The sequence below is a fragment of the Cetorhinus maximus genome, chromosome 2 (assembly GCF_964194155.1).
Source record: "Cetorhinus maximus chromosome 2, sCetMax3.hap1.1, whole genome shotgun sequence".
Lineage (NCBI taxonomy): Eukaryota > Metazoa > Chordata > Chondrichthyes > Lamniformes > Cetorhinidae > Cetorhinus > Cetorhinus maximus.
The window spans coordinates 19,463,662-19,481,444 of NC_135880.1; the positions used below are offsets into that span (position 1 = coordinate 19,463,662).

Genomic DNA, 17,783 nt, shown 5'->3' on the forward strand with positions numbered 1-17,783 from the left:
GTGCAGACTCGGCCACCTTTACTTTTCCAAAGCGTTTGTGTCCTGCATTCCGTCAGCTTCTGTGCGGCAGGTGCCATGCTCAGGCCACCGTCTGGTGTGGGCAGAACTCGTTCCATTCTGCGCTCAGACGGGGTCCGCGTACTGGCACTTTAACATCCTGCTGCTGTAGGACGAGCGGACCTTGGACGCGTTCTGTCATTTCTGGGCCGGCTGGAGAAGGAAGCGGGGAGGCTTCCCCTCCTTGAGGCTATGGTGGGGCGTGGGCAAGACTCATGTCCGAGTTTTCTGTCAGGAGTACGTGAGGGAGTCGACAAAGTGGCGGAAATCCAGGGTCGAGGAGTTGGAGAAGGAGGTGCTCAACCTGGAGGCACATCGCTGTCAGTCCAACGCGGACCCGGCCCTGCGGTCGGTGTACGATGAGAAGAAGGCCGCGCTGCGGGACCTGCAACTCGTCGGGTCCCGGGGCGCGTACATGAGGTCGCGGATCCAGTTCCTTCGGGACCTGGACCGCGGTTCCCCTTTCTACTCGCTGGAGAAAAGGCACGGGGTCCGTCAGCAGCTCTTTACGCTGCTGGCTGACGACGGATCCCCTGTCTCGGATCCGGAGGGTATCAGGGCCATCGCCCGAGACTATTACACTGCCCTGTTCTCTCCGGATCCGTCCAGCGAGGATGCTCACAGAGTTTTATGGGAGGACCTGCCACAGGTCGGCCTGGAGGGCACCAGAACGCTTGACTCCGCTATAAGTCTGGGGGAGCTGACTGGTGTCCTCAACAGCCTCTCCAGGGGCAAGACGGGCTGAGCGTGGAGTTCTTTGTGGTGTTCTGGAACGTCCTGGGGAACGACTATGCGGGGGTCCTGGGGGAGAGTATCATGACCGAGTAGATGCCCCTTTCATGGTGCAGGGCCGTGGTTGCCCTGCTGCCAAAGAAGGGGGATCTCCGCCACCTTAAGAACTGGTGCCTGGTCTCCCTCCTCAGCACGGACTACAAGATCTTTGCCAGCGCAATGTCTTCTGGCCTTGGTGCCGTGCTGGACCGCATGATCCACCCTGACCAGTCCTACACTGTCCCGGGCTGTACCACGTTTTACAACATCCATCTGGCGTGGGACATGATCCGCTTTACCCAGAGAACTGGTCTGTCGAGCGCCTTCCTGTCTCTTGACCAGGGGAAGGTGCTCGACAGGGAGGATCACGAACATTTATTCAGGACTCTGCGAGCATTCAGATTCAGGACACATTTCGTCGCCTGGATCCGACTTCTGTACGCTGCTGCAGAGTGTCTAGTTAAGATTAATGGGTCCCTGAAAGTGCCCCTTTGCTTTGGGAGAGGAGTGCGTCAGGGCTGCTCCCTGTCTAGCCAATTGTATTCCATCTGTATGGAACCTTTCCTGTGCCTCTTGCGGAGGAGGGTGTTGGGATTGGTTCTGCACGGACCGGGCATCAGGGTGGTCCTCTCAGCTTACGCTGATGATGTGCTCCTCATGCTCACTGACCCAGCTGACCTGCAGAGGATGCGCAAATACCAGGAGGTCTATTCCGCCACGTCCTCTGCTAGGATCAACTGGGGCAAGTGTTCTGGACTCTTGGTCAGTTATTGGCAGATGGATACCCTATCCAAGGAGCTTAGACCTTTCACCTGGAGCCAGACCAGCCCCCTCTACCTGGGGGTCCACCTCTGCCCTGCTGAGGAATCCTGGCCGGTGAACTAGCAGGAGCTGGAGACCAAAGTCACCACTCGCCTGCGGCGCTGGACAGGACTGTTCCGAGTGCTGTCTTACCGGGGTCGAGTAGTGGTCATAAAGCAGCTGATTGCCGCCTTGCTGTGGTATCGGCTGGTCACTTTGACCCCTCCCCCAGGCTTTGTCACGAAATTCCAGAGAATGCTCATCGACTTCTCCTGGGACAAAAGGCTGCACTGGGCCACTGCTGAGGTTCTGAGTCTCCCGCTTAGGGAGGGTGGTCAGGCACTGGTGAGCCTATGCCCCCAGATGCGACATTCCGCCTTCAAGCCCTGCAGCGATACCTTTACGTTGAGCCCCCTCCGAGATGGTGTGTCCCTGGCGACATATTTCTTCCGCCAGGTGCATGGCCTGAATTATGATGTGCAGCTCCTGTTTATAGACCTGAGGGGCCTTCATGGCTCCTTGCAGGTGTTGCCTGTCTTTTACCAGGACCTGATCAAAGTCTGGAACATGGTTTCCTCGCGACGCAGCTCTCCCCCGTCAGGAGTAGCGGCTATCGTCAGAGAGTTACTGCTCAGGAATTTGCCCCTCTGCCCTTTTCAGTGGCTGGTGGAGAAGAGGGCTGTAGCTGCCAGGGTAACCCAGATCGGGGACGTGCTGCATGGTGGAGGAGTGGGCTGGATGATTCCACAGGAGTTAGTCCATCGCACATCTGTGGACGTCTGGCTCGCAGCCAATGCCATTCAAGACCTTAGGATGGTCATGCTCAGCCCCGGTGTCATACTGGGACTCAAGGTCAACAAAGATCTGACTGCACTAATCCCATTTCCAGCGCTTGGCCCATAGCCCTGGAGGCTATGGCAATGCAAGTGGATATCTAAATACTTCTTTAATGTTCCGAGGGTTTCTGACTCAACCACCCTTTCAGGCAGTGAGTTCCCAACTCCCACCACCCTCTGGGTGAAAAATTTTCTCCTCAACTCCCCTCTTAGCCTTCTACCTCTTACTTTAAATCTATGCCCCCTGGCTATTGGCCCCTCTACTAAAGGAAAAAGTGCCTTCCTAACCATCCTACCTATGCCTCTCCTAATCTTATACGTCTCTATCAGATCCCCTCTCAACTTTCGCTGCTCCAAGGAAAACAACCCCAGCCTCTTATCTCAGACCCTCCAGCCCAGTCAGCATCCTGGTGAATCTCCTCTACACCCTCTCCAATGCAATCACATCCTTCCTATAATGTGGTGACCAGAACTACACGTATTACTCCAGTTGTGGCCTAACCAGTGTTTTATACAGTTCCAGCGTAACCTCCCTGCTCTTGTATTCTATGCCTTGGCTAGTAAAAGCAAGTATCCCATTTGCCTTCTTAACCACCTTATCTACCTGCCCTGCTACCATCAGGGATCTGTGAATATGCACACCAAGCTCCCTTTGATCTTCAGCACTTTCCAGTGTCCCACCATTCATAGTGTAATCCCTTGACTTTTTAGCCCTCCCGAAGTGCATTACCTCACGTTTTTCCGGGTTGAATTCCATCCTGTATGAAACTGAATAGTCCAGTTTCAGGGGTGGCTAACTAGTGATTTCGTGGAATTAAAATTGCACATCTCCGGTCCACTTTGCAACTCCTGCAGCAGCTTGAAGAAATACGCTTGAGTGTGATTTGCATTGATACAAGCAGGACAATCTGCATGTGCATGATTGGACTCATCTGTGCCTGTTCATTCAGCTTTGATTCTTAAGATGCTACATCACATCTGGCCACATACCAGGCAAAACTAACAGCCCTATTTTTTAATTCATTTGTGGGATGTGCTGGCTAGGCCAGCATTTTTTGCTCATCCCTAATTGTTCAGAGGAACATTTAAGAATCAACCACATTGCTGTGGGTCTGGAGTCACATGTAGACCAGACCAGGTAAGAACAGTAGATTTCTTTTCCTAAAGGACATTAGTGAACCAAATGGCTACTTACAACAATTGGCAAAGCTTTTGTAGTTGTCATCTGACTTTGGATTCAAATTTTACCATCTGCTGTAGTGGGATTTGAACCCAGGTCCCCAAAGTATTAACCTGTTTCTTTTTGGATTACTAGTCTAGTGATAATACCACAATGCTACCACCTCCCCAATGATCAGAAGCTTATACCCACTTAAGAGAATATCCTTCACTTAAGCCAAGTGTAGCTAGAGAGCAGTGGCCTTGGAGTGTGTCACTCCCTTCCCTCACCCCTTTCAGCTCAGAAACCAACTCTTAACTTTGGTGCATTGGTGTATAGCGGACAAAATCAATTCGGAATCTATTTCACACCTCTCCCCATTTAACCTTCAGGAAAACGGAGATAAAAATTGGAGAGGGACATTAAAACAGGCTACCTATTTACTATGCACCCATACCCATGCAACCGCAGAAGTTGTTACACCTGCCCCTTTACTTCCCCCCTCCTCACCATCCAAGGGCCCAAACACTCCTTTCAAGTGAAGCAGCATTTCACTTGCACTTCCCTCAATTTAGTCTACTGCATTCACTGCTCCCAATGCGGTTTCCTCTACATTGGAGAGACCAAACGCAGACTGGGTGACCGCTTTGCGGAACACCTTCGATCTGTCCGCAAGCATGACCCAGACCTCCCTGTCGCTTGCCATTTCAACACTCCACCCCTGCTCTCAAGCCCTCATGTCCATCCTTGGCCTGCTGCAATGTTCCAGTGAAGCTCAACACAAACTGGAAAAACAGCACCTCATCTTCCGACTAGGCACTTTACAGCCGTCTGGACTTAACATTAAGTTCAACAACTTCAGATCATGAACTCTCTCCTCCATCCCCACCCCCTTTCCGATCCCCCTTTTCCAATAATTTATTTTTAAAATATATTTTTCTTTTCCCACTTATTTTTAAATTTATTTTGATCTATCGTTTTATCTCCACCTTTTAGCCCATTTCGATCCCTTCCCCCCACCCCACCCCCACTAGGGCCATCTGCCACTTGTTTGTCCTGCTTTCTACCCTTAATGTCACCATTAGCACATTCCTTAGATAATATCACCACTGTCAACACCTCTTTGTCCATGACATCTTTAGCAGTCTCTTCTTTGCCTCAACCTATCACTGGCCCTCTATCCAGCTCTACCTGTCCCACACCCTCAACCAGCTTATATTTCACCTCATTTCATATATTTCTTTAGTTCTGATGAAAAGTCATTCGGACTCGAAACGTTAATTGTGTTCCTCTCTGCAGATGCTGTCAGACCTGCTGAGTTTTTCCAGCTATTTTTGTTTTTGCTTTTACCTATTTACTATTGCTTGTTCCCAGACTATTATCCTGGGCCTCTACTAGTCCAGTGACATTACCACTGCACAACCATGATGTCAAGATCATCCCTAATATGTGGAGAGGTAGAGGAAGCCAAAGCAACATAGTAAAACCTTTAACGTTCAAGCAAAATTCATGTCACACAAGTGCCAGGCAAGGACCATCGCCAATAGGAATGAATACAGCTGTCTCCCCTTGATTTTCAATGGCATTAGCCATAACTGAATCCCTCACCATCACCATCCTGGGGGTTGCCATTGACCAGGAACTGAACTGGACCAGCCATATAAATACTGTGGCTACAAGAGCAGCTCAGAGGCTGAGAATTCTGTGGTGAGTAACTCACCTCCTGACTCCCCAAAACCTGTCCACCATCTACAAGGCACAAGTCAGAAATGTGATGGAATGCTCCACACTTGCCTGGATGAGTGCAGCTCCCACAGCGCTCAAGAAGCTTGACACCATCCAGGACAAAACAGCCTGCTTGATTGGTACCTCATCCACCATCTTAAACATTCACTCCCCCACCACCGGCGCACAATGTCAGTAATATGAAGCATCTACTGGATACATTGCGGCAACTCACCAAGACTTCTTTGACAGCACCTTCCAAACTATGACCTCTACCACCTCGAAGAATAAGGACAGCAAACATATGGGAACGCACCACCTGCAAGTTCACCTCCCAGTCACACACCATCCTGACTTGGAACTACGTGTTAGTTTGTTCACTGTCACTGGGCTAAAAAATCATGAAACCCCCCATCCGAACAGCACTCTGGTTGTATCTCCACCACGTGAACTGCAATGGTTCAAGAAGGCAGCTCGCTACCGCCTTCTCAAGGGCAATTAGGAATGAGCAATAAATACCGGCCTTGCTTGCAATGCTCACATCCCGGGAATGAACAACAAAAAAACTTTGGTAACATTCTGATACACCTCAATAGAATATGTTAGCCTTCCCTTGTGTAGCAACTGACAATGTGGATCAAAACATTTCACTGTTCATAAATCACTTAGAGACATTTCTGAGGGACGGATCAGGTGCAAACCAACTTAAAACCTTTCTTCCTGAAACGAATGTAACTATGGAATTCCAGGAGCTGGTGGATGGAAGCTGAGCTGCTTATTTAACGCATGTTTTAACTGTTTCCACAACACACCACCGCTTGTACATTGTTTGACAGATGCTGGTTACGGAAGTAAATCTTAGGGTAACAGTGGTCTGCTGCATATGCACACTCATTCCAAATCCTGCCTCTCAGCCAAGCATCTAACATCAACCCATAAGCCTGCCACAGGCTACTGCTCCATACATCAACCGCACAAAGGAAGAGGTTTTGAAAGAGGTTGGAGCTGCCTGTCATGTGTTATTATTTTAACAGATACAGAAAGTATCTCTTTTCACGCATGATGTAGCAGAAAAGGATGATCTTGGTCATCAAGGATGCAATTTCTCCCGAGCCCCGTTGTCAAGGGACCCTTTGATGGGTTGAGGCTATGAAGAGTCCTAATTAATAACCTGCAGTTTCCGAAATTTAATGTTATTGTGCCTGAGGTAAGTTCCCTCACAGCTGGGAACAGTAAAGTCATAAATGCACGGAAATGTCCATGAAATATTAATTCAAACGCCAAGGGTTTGCATATGTGCTTCATGTACTTGACATGTAGTTTACACGACAGGGAACTGTACAGTACATAATGGGCAGAGCTTTGCCCTCGATGGGCGGGCCCGGGAATCGCGTGCTGCAGTGCTCAGCGCTGCTGGGGCGAGGGTGGGAGGAGCACGAGCGGGTAAATTCGCGCATGCGCCCCCGTGCGCTCAGCCAAAGCTCCCTGAGGCACAGAGCTGCCTCAGGGAGCTGAAGATTTTGGGCAATAAAAATAAAGAAATTTTAAAATAATGGAAACATGTCCCCTCATGTGACTCTGTCACATGAGCAGGGACATGTTAACATGAATGCAAAAAGCTTTTTTTTCAAATCGCTGGGCAAAACCTCATCCCACCCGTCAATGAGGTTTCGCCAAAAAATGCAAAGGCCGCTTGTGCTTTTCGCCCGCCCGCCCACTGAACGGTTGGATGGGCATTGAAAAATTCCAAACAGCCAGTCGATTAAGGGCCTTTATAGGCCGCTTAATTGTCAGCGGGTGTGCTGCCGATTCCCACATGTGCCTACTGGCCGAAATATCGCATAATAAGTGCGCGATGGTGTTGGGATGCTCGCCCGACGTCATTGCGCGTGATTTTACGCTCGTTCAGATTGGGCGCACACCCGCCCGACGAGCACAATATTCTGCCCAATGAGTGTGCCAGCGTTCCTCTATAAAGTCATAGGCTGGAATTTTACCAGGGCCTTGGAAGACAGGCTGCCAGGTGGGAAGGATGGCAAAATGGCAGAGGAAGACATCGGGTAGTTGTGCCCAATATCTTCCCCACTGCCTTGCCATTTAGCTAGCAGCAGCAAAGTTGACAGATTGGCTGCTCGGTCAGAGACCAGTTGCGCCTTGCTTCCTAGCCCCGGCGACCCTAGCCCCATTTGCCCCTCTCTGAGGACATGCTATTGAGGCACCCTCTCCCTGCAGCTGCAGCCACGGCCTCAGCAATGGCCACCACCAGCGGTGGTGCTGCTGAGGCTTTTGAGCTGACCTCCAATTGGTTGGGCTGGCAGCTCTTGGGGGCAGGCTGCCTTCCTTAATCAGGACAGCAGCCCCAACGACAGCCACTTCATTGGCCACCACCAGGAGTCTGCCTGCCCAGGTCCCCTGCAGTGGACAACTCCAGCCTATGGAGTCATTACGAGACAGAAGGAGGCCAATTGGCCCATCGAGCCCATGCCGGCTCCCTGTAGAGCAACCTAGTCTGCTCCATTCCCCCGCTCTGCCTCTGTAGCCCTGCAAATTTATTTCCCTGAAGTGTCTGTTGTTGCGATTATCTGATTTCATAATTTGTGTATTTTAGGTGGACAACTTTTATTTTTAGGAATATAACTTTTAGGTTGGTGATTAAAATGTTAAAAGTAAGATAAAGAGAAAAGGCATGATTAAAAACCTTGTAAACAACCCTAAAGTGAATGCAAATCAAATAAGCCTGAGTTAGTTATAGTTCAGAGGTAACCTATGTTTATTCAATAAGGCCAGAGTTGATAGTGAGAACATTAAACAATAAATGATGTATCATTGAGCTTTTGTAAAGTCAGAAGATCTACCCCTGCCTCAATAAAAGATTTGACTTCTTTATGTAGCTCCCAGATGAAAAGAAGCTACTGGCAGTTTGTAAACATAGAGGTTTCTTGATGGACCCAGCAAGTCTGGAGAGAGGGCAGTCATATCTATGAGGGATATAAATTATTCATATGGGTCACAGAGTCAAAAAGTTGTGTTGAAGGTAAAAATAATTAGTTTACATCTCTGTTTGGGGTCATCCCAAAACATGGAAAGTTATCATGGAGTTGGGTTGTGGGGGTTAGATGGTTTCTTTGTTTAATTTATCTCGGTCCTCCTCACAAAAGGCAGTTGCAGTTTTAGTCTGGTGTCAGCTGCAGCTTACTGAGTCCAGAGAGCAAAAGGAGATAAATATTAGTCAGACCTGCACCTTAAGCAGAGAAAATAATAACCGTATCATTCACTGCGTGGAATGCAGGTGGGGACTCAAGTCCAATTTTTTTCATTCTTTCACAGAGTGTAGGCATTGCAGATTAGATCAGCATTTATTGCCCATCCCTAATTGCCCTTGATAAGGTGGTAATGAGTCGCCTTCTTGAACCGCTGCAGTCCATGTGGTGTAGAGTACCCACAGTGCTGTTAGGAACGGAGTTCCAGGACTTTGACCCACCAACCGTGAAGGAACGGCAATATTGTTCCAAGTTAGGATGATGTGTGGCTTGGAGGGGAAATTGCAGGTGGCGGTGTTCCCATGCATCTGTTGCCCTTGCCCTTCCAGGTGGTAGAGATCATGGGTTTGGAAGGTGCTGTCAAAGGAGACTTGCAATTTGTGTGTGGGGAAACAAAGCTGGAAAATTTGCCTGGCTTGAAGCTTGAAGAAGAATTCTACAGGGGTCCTCACAGTGAAAGGAATTTAGCCCTGTGGCAGAAAGTCAATCAGTTCGGAACGAGAAGGCATCTGCTAGGAGCTGCGAGTCAGCTGTGGGACCAGCAGTTATACTGAAGCTATGGGAGCTGATTGGGAAACACAGTCTGTATTGTTCTAAAGCCAGGATAAGGAGCTGAACAGTCCACAGTGGTGAGGTCTTTCAAGAAATGAAGGATCACTTCGCCAGAAGCTAATAGAAGGACCTCCATGAAAATCTTGTACCTTGAAGAATAGCTGGAATACTGAAGAGAATTAAAGTGAATTCCAGATGCCTGTGGCATATCTTTGAGTTGGTCCCAGGAAAAGTTACTGAGACCTCAAGATTTTGTAAGATTAGATAAGTCTTGGGGGTTGAGGGGGAGGGTGGTGATGGGCAGCTGGGATGTGCGGGGAGTAGAAGTAAAGCTGGATTCATAGCATATGTAGTTATAAACTATTGTATTAAACATCATTGTGTTGAAGCACTTTTTCTGCTTAATTTTTTTTCTGCATACAAGAAAGTTCTTTTTTTATTAAAAAACATGACATCTTGTGGTGTAATTTCTATTAATTAAACACTGGGTGTTTGAGTTTCTCTTTAAATTTTAACAGTTTCTACTAGCATCATAAACCCATAAAATTTCCTACTGAAATCATTCTTAATCTTCGCTTCCATCATACTCGTAGGCAACCAGTTCCAAGTCATTACCATGTTGCATAAAAAAAGTTCCTCCTCGCATCCTCCCTGTATCTCTTGCTCAAAACCTTAAATCTGTGTCCTGTAGTCCTTGTACTGTCAACTAATGGGAACAACTTTTCTTTGTCTACCTTAGCTTTAGAATTTGTTTTCTGTCTTTAGCAATGCTGCCCCAAGGGTGAATGTGTATTGTCCACCCTGTTAGACCTCACCATAAAGAAAACTGTCGGGAATGGTTAGTTCAGCTGGCTAGCATATGACTCAAACCAACACCAACAGTGCGGGTTCAATTCTCGTTCTAGCTGTGGGAGACTTGAGACCTGCCTCCTCACCCTGTCCCTGAAAGTTAAAGGCAATGGTAAACCACCACTGACAAATTCTGCCAATAAAATGGCTCAGGATGAAGCATCAGCAGACAATGAGCTAAGGGCCTTCAGGAGAGCACACATACCATACCATAAAGAAGGAACTTGCATTTATATAGAGCCTCAGGACGTCTCAAAATGATGTGCACTCAATGGAATACTTTAGGGTTGTGATCATTGTTGTAGGGAAATACAGCAACCAATTTGCACTTGTCAAGCTCCCTGAAACAGCAATGAAGTAAATGAGGTAGTGCCCAGATAATCTGGTGTTGTTAGTTGAGGGATAAACACTGGCTACAATACAGGGAACAACTCCTCTGCTGTTCTTCAAATAGTGGCTATCGGATCCTTTACACCAAACTGACAGGACCTCAGTATAACATCTCATCCAAGAGATGGCACTTCTGACAGCTCAGCACTCTCTCAGTGTTGCACTGAAGTGTCGTGTTGGATTATCTGCTAAAGTTTCTAGGGAACTTTAAGCCATGACCTTCTAACTGAAGTGCTTCTCACTGAGCTAAGGCTGTCAACATGAAACACTGTAGAGGATGCTGGGAGCTAGCTTTTCAAATTGATGCTGGTTCAACTCCCAGTTAAGTCTTAAGTCTATTTAATGTAAGTGGCATAAACACAATGGGCTAAATGGTCTCCTTAAATGCTGCAAATTCTATAGGTTAATGCTGGTGGTTAAAAAAAATATAACTGGCAAACCAAAGCTTAGGTGTCCATGAATGGATTACAGTCTTAGCCATAGTAAGGGTCACCCAAGTATACATAGTTCCCTTTTCTGAGTTAGCAGTCCAGGCCTGAATCTTGTTTGGTGGAAGGGCTGCTCATCCATCAGGAACAGAGATCAAAAGAAAAGTCATACTGGACTCAAAACATTAACTCTGTTCCTCTCTCCACAGATGCTGCCAAACCAGCTGAGTTTTTCCAGCATTTTCTGTTTTTATTTCAGAGATCATCATGCCTGAATCCTAAAGCCCATCCAGGATTCAATAAAATGTTTCCATTTTAATGAAAAAACTTTTTGTGCACTGTGGGGTCCTGATGACTAGTTGTGTTGGATCCTGGTCACTAGTTTAGTTGGACTAATGGATCCGGGTTGCACACTTGTTTTGGGATGACCGAATTTGTACCATAGACAGAGTAGATCAGCAGACAGTTCTTATGTAGAACACATTCTATTTATTTACAAAGGAACTCAGCAGCTACATTTGTGTGCTTACAGCTTAAACTCTGTCTCTACATTACAGACTCTAATTGTAGACCACCGACCACTAAGGTAGCCAGTACTACTCTGCTATTAGATACTAAGATCATATGATCTTCCATTACAACATCCTTTTTAAAGGTATATTACACATCAGATTACCACATGCACACTGGGATATTAGGAAATGAATAGGAATTTACCCAGACTGTGCTTTTTTTTTTAGCACAATTTGCCTGTAGTTGGCTATACCAGCACAAAAGATCTCAGCTATTTTAAGCTGAAATTGCATTCAGAGTAAATCTAGTTTCTGCACTCTTTTGCATTAGTTTAAAAGGCAGCCCAGCCTACAAAGCTGTCAAGAGGAAGGCAGAAATGTAGCAAGGGAAAAAAAGCAAAGGCACTATGCTATGCTAATGTCTTGAGCTATGCCTAACCCTGTGGTATCATTCCCACATCATATATGAAATAGTCTTCTTGGCATCTTTGGCATGGTTACATTCAAGCTGATGATTGAAATGAACTAAGGGACTTGCTGCATTTGTGGTTAGAGGGAGAACATTCTTCATCAAACACAATGAAAGGTCAGGTAACTTCAGATAATGGAACAGGCTACTTACAGCTCTCCAGCTGCATTATGCAGGTTTGAACATCCATCGGGAAATTCTTTAGATCCATTGGGCATGAAAGGATTAAAGTCAATCTGAAAGATTAGATCAGTAATGTTGGACAACATTATTTCTTAGGTACAATGATTTCACAAAATGAAATAATTTCAGCAAACAAATCAGTTTGAAATATAAAATTGAAATGCAAAAGATATAAACCTAATCAACAATAGGTGTAATATTAGAACAGCACTGCCTAATGCATTTCACTACTCTCAAACAAAGTAATTTCTCATTCATAGCCAGCCCACTGATGCACAGAGTGCTTTTTCTGCACATTTAAATAATATAATGAAGTGTAACATAATTACTTCCTAATGAATAATTTGGGTAAAAGCTACATAAAAATGTGCGATAGTTACTCATAATGTTTGTGATTTGGCTTAATAAGTTGTGGTCAAGTTGATTCCTATTGCAAAGGCAGATTTAGTCTCAATGCTCAAACATTATGAAAATTAATTGAGATTGTAGATCATTAAAGAGATCAGAGCATTATCTCAACAGGACACTTTGTGCATATATAACAAAAGAGTTCAGCAGAAAAGTTAACTTTCAGAAAACAAATAAATCTTTAGCTTGAGCCAAACGTGCTGTACCTCTTACAGAGACCAAAACTACAACACCAATGGCAGACATGCAGCAATACATAGCTCTAACCGTCTTAGACTTTCAGGCACAGTTTTGCCTGTGTACTTCTCTGCAAAGGCATCCAATAAATACTTAGCATGTTAAGCAGTAGAGTTATGCAGGCACCAATTTTTATAGAGGCGAATAGAGTTTCTGCTGGGTTGGATTGGTGTTTTCCAGTGCAGGCTGAGATAAATAGGGACTGCCTGTTACCTTAGCAGATGGGTCAAAAATCAGGGAGAATAGATTTAAAGTAATTGGTGGAAGGATTAGAGGGGAGATAAGGAAACATTTTTCCATCCAGTGAGGTAGGTGCTGGGACTCACTGCCTGAAAGGGCGGTTGAGGCAGAAATTCTCACCACATTTAAAAGGTACTTGGGTGTCTACTTGAAGAGCCATGACCCACAGGGCTACGGACCTAGTGCAGTAAAGTAGGGTTAGGCTGGGTAGGTCTTCATGGACCAGATGGGCCGAGTGGTCTCCTTCTGTGCTGTAAATTTTCTATGATGCCAATCCACCTAAAATCGGCCAAACCACCGTAAAATATCAAGGAATTTCAGACACAAGATACATCCAATGAAAATCTTTAATTCTGGTGTTAAAAAGCTGGTTCTTCCCCTTAAACTGACTGTGCCCCAGGCTGAATTAATTACTTTGGTGAGTTTTCACTTATTGTGCCTACTTGTGGCCCCTCAAGAGGCTCATAAAATTGATTTTTGTAGGCACTAGGGCACTAACATATTAAAATTTTTGAAATATTAAAATAGATTAAGTTTACTAAGAAAGTGACTACTGTACACTACAGGAAATGACCAGACAATTCTTCATAGCTTTTTTAAAGTCATTTTCAGAGATTTAAAATAAGATTACTCACTGGCTAGACACTCTTCTTAAAAATGCTAATTTTCTTGTAATGCATTTGCAGCTGAAGTATTAAATCTGCGCCAGATTACAACCCTTCCATTCGTCAAATGAATATATTGTAATGCAAAAACTAAAAATAAAAAGCAATTACTTTTTAAAGCACTGCCTGATTGTGGTGATTCGTGGAAGATTTTAGGTATGTGATTACACAAACGAATTTGAGCAGAAACTTGAACCATAAAACCAATTTGCAAAACTAGCGCAGTTTTAAATGAAGCTTGCAGCTGGATTGTCCATTGTGCGCAAACCGAAAACTCTAACCTCTAGATACTGGAGAAGGGAGGGGAAAGAGATCAATGTATGCTGACTATCTCATTCCAACCTGGGGGGCTGCTGAAGTTTTGCAGGGGTAATGTGCTTGAAAATGGCTCAAAATCATTACAAACGATTCTCTGGTGCAATGCTGAGCAACATGTTTTTATTTGTTCTTGGGATGTGGGCGTCGCTGCCTAGGCCAGCATTTATTGCCCATCCCTAGTTGCCCTTGTTCAGAGGGCATTTTTAAGAGTCAACCACATTGCCGTGGGTCTGGAGTCACATGTAGGCCAGACCAGGTAAGGACGGCAGATTTCCTTCCCTGGAGGACATTAGGAAACCAGATGAATTTTTACAGCAATCGACAATGGTTTCATGGTCATCAATAGACCTTTATTGAAATATTAAAATAGATTAAGTTTACTAAGAAAGTGACTACTGTACACTACATGAAATTATCAGATAATTCTTTATAGCTTTTTTAAAGTCATTTTCAGAGATTTAAACTAAGGTTACTCACTGGCTAGACACTCTTATTAAAAAATGCTAACTTTCTTGTAATAAATGCATTTGCAGCTGGAATATTAAATCTTCGCCAGATCACAACTCTTCCACACATCAAACGAATATATTTTAATGCAAAAACTAAAAGAAGCAATTACATTCTAAAGCACTGCCTGATTGTGGTGGTTTGTGGAAGATTTTAGGTTTGTGATTACACAAATGAATTTGAGCAGAAACTCAATATTTATTGAATTCAAATTCCACCATCTGCCATGGTGGGGTTCAAACCTGGGTCCCCTGATCATTACCTGCTGGATTATCAGTCCAGTGACAATACCACCCTACCACCACTTCTAAAACTATATGATTGGGCAGTTAGAATTAGTTTATCTCCTAAATTTTCTTTTTTGTTTTTTTTACGATAGGCCAGGTCGACAGCCTGTTCCCAAGCTGCTGCCAATATCCCTTGTATCCAGCTTCCAAAAGGTACCAGCCAGGGACTGTCGAAGCATGAATCTCCCCTCCAACTTCCCCTGCGCCATGAACAGATATTGCTATCTCTGCTCCACAGCTCCTCAATTGGCATGGTTCAAAATGGAAACTCAACAGGGTAGGACTTGAGCTTGTGCGCTTGGCCACTCTGCTGTGGCTCTTGAGCATAAGTGCTCTGATGATCAGAGCCATCGTGCCAGCATTCTTGAGGTCTTATGGATGGGTTGATTCACCAGCAGGAGGCTGAGCTTGATTCAAGAAGATGATGCAAGGGCCACCAAAGATCACCACCCCCGCCTTTGTTCAATTGACCGTGACACAGGAAACATAGGAACAGGAACAAGCCATTCAGCCCCTCGAGCCTATTCTGTCATTCGATTAATTGTGGCTGATCTGTGTATTAACTCATCTTAATACTTTTGCCTAAGATATCGATATTGATAAGATATTGCATGCATGGATCCCTCACACTCAGAATACTTGATGGAGTTTATAGATATTAGTAACATAGAGTTATATAACATGTAAGAAATCCTCTACTTTGAAATGGAAATGGACCATCTATGAAGTTAGTTTGATCGGGGGACATGGTGGTTTAATGGTAATGTCATTGGACTAGAAATCCAGAGACCTAGGCTAATGCTCTGGAGACATGATTTCAAATCTAACCATAACAGCTCATGAATTAATTTTTTAAAAATCTCAAATTGAAAGTTAGTCTCAGTAATGGTGACCATGAAACTATCATTGATTGTCATTAAAAACACATTTGGTTGGTAATGCCCTTTAGGGGAGGAAATCTGCCAGCCTTACCTGGTCTGGCCACATAAGACACCAGTAATGTGGTTGACTCTGAAATGATCTAGTAAGCCTTTCAGTTCAAAGAGCAAATAGGGATGGGCAACAAATGCTGGCCTTGCCAGCGATGCTTACATGCCATGAAATAATTTTTAAAAAGCTAATCAATTATCCTTCATTCATTGGAACTCCAGCTCTTAATCTCAGTTCTCTCGTCTGAAGCTCATGGTGGGGGAGGGGTGCTGTGGTTAGCCAATGTTTTGACTGGTGCCATCAGTTTTCACCCTTCAATGTGTTAAAAAAGGATGTGCTCATGGTTCTTTGGGACACAACAGAATCTATACTCCAGGTTTGGCAAAGCTCATTTAATCCAAGTATCAATAAAGCTTTCCACCCCACCCCTCCCTTAAAAATAAATTGCAAGTGCAGTGCAATATCTCAGCTGGTTGAGCTTATGATGCCCAAGTATAAAACTGAATTCTGTAACCTGTCAGTCACATCTGAGTATGCTTGATAAGCTTCCAAGGTTGTCATGCGGCTGTCAGATAGACGGGCTGCATATCAGCAAGATGTAGAGAGCAGGAGGCTAACATGAATCAGATTGAACCACTTATGCTGTATCTCGTGGAAATCAAAAGCATCACACTAATGGTAATCACAGAGCAAAGTGTAGCTCAGACCATTCCACATTCCCAGCTACGGCCTAAAGTAACTTCCTCCCACCTCCTTGTCCCTCTCATTGCAAATTGCTTCCCATTATGAAGTGTTGCCAGCTGGTGAGAGCCTTTTGGTGCTATGGGCACCCTGCTGCTTAATGTCTCCTCCTGACATTTGGTGATGTTGATTGACTTTTAAGCTTTGTAAAGGGCCAGTTGTCACTACACCAAGTTTTCTGCTAATCTGTTTGCTGGCATTTGGGAATTGCCTCCCTTCACCTATTCTAAGACCCATTGTGCAATCGGGCTGTCATCCGGTTTCACAATATAATTCATTTTCTTTTTGAAGTTGCAACAGTATTTACATAATGGCTTCAGCACTATGGAAACTATGGAGAGAGGAGCAGTCACCATGATCAGAAAGGCCAAACCAATCAACAGCTCCAATAGGGTATGTCATGGTAAAGGGCAGGTGGTGTCACAATGCATTCTGGATGGAAAGTGAGGGCAGGTCTGGATAGAGAGGAGCAGGTCAACAATGGAGAACAGGGGATGGTCTGGATGGAGAGAAGAGGGGGTCTGAATGGCTAGGAGATGGCATTTGGATGGAAGAGGGGTGGAGTCTGGATGGAAAGAGGGGGTGGAGTTTGGATGGAGGGGGAGGGGTTTAGATGGAGAGAGGGTGTGGTCTGGATGGAGAGTGGTGTTGGGTCTGGCTGGAGAAGGGGTGGGATCTGGATGAAGGGGCAGGTGTCTTGATGGAGGGGTTGGGGTTTGAATAGAGAGAAGGGGTAGCGTCTGGATGGATTGAGGGGGAGAGGTCTTGATGGAGAGAGGGGTTGGGGTCTGGATGGAGGGAGGGGCTGGAGTCTGGATGGAGGGAGGGGCTAGGGTGTGGATGGAGCAGGTGAGGGGTCTGGATGGAGAGAGGCATTTCTGGATGGCGAGCTGAGGTGTATCTGGATAGAGAGTAGGAACTGAATGATGGTAGCGGGTTACTAATGGAAACATCTCCTCCACGTCCACTCTATCCAGGCCTTTCAGTGTTCTGTAAGTTTCAATCAGATCCCCCCTCATCCTTCTAAACTCCATCGAGTATAGACCCAGAGTCCTCAAACGTTTCTCATACGTTAAGCCTTTCATTCCTGGGATCATTCTCATGAATCTCCTCTGGACCCTCTCCAGCGCCAGCACATCCTTCCTGAGATACGGGGCCCAAAATTGCTCACAATATTCTAAATGTGGTCTGACTAGAGCCTTATAAAGCCTCAGCAGCACATCCCTGCTTTTATATTCTAGTCCTCTCGAAATAAATGCCAACATTGCATTTGCCTTCCTAACTACCGTGTCAACCTGCAACTTAACCTTAAGAGAATCCTGGACTAGGACTCCCAAGTCCCTTTGCACTCCAGATTTCTGAATTCTCTCCCCATTTAGAAAATAGTCTATGCCTCTAGACAGTCTGAAAGATGGGTTTGTAAGCACAGATTCTACTGCTTAACATCTCAGTTTGTTT

General features: G+C 45.4%; 1 protein-coding gene across 1 annotated transcript in view; it reads right to left on the minus strand.

The window, feature by feature from the left end:
* The window catches only part of glra3 (glycine receptor, alpha 3), a 252,760-nt gene that overhangs the window by 118,600 nt on the left and 116,377 nt on the right, over positions 1-17,783 (minus strand). Inside the window, exon 5 of the mRNA XM_078557604.1 lies at positions 11,963-12,045. Coding sequence (XP_078413730.1) covers positions 11,963-12,045 — 83 coding nt within the window. The remainder of the gene's footprint in view (positions 1-11,962; positions 12,046-17,783) is intronic.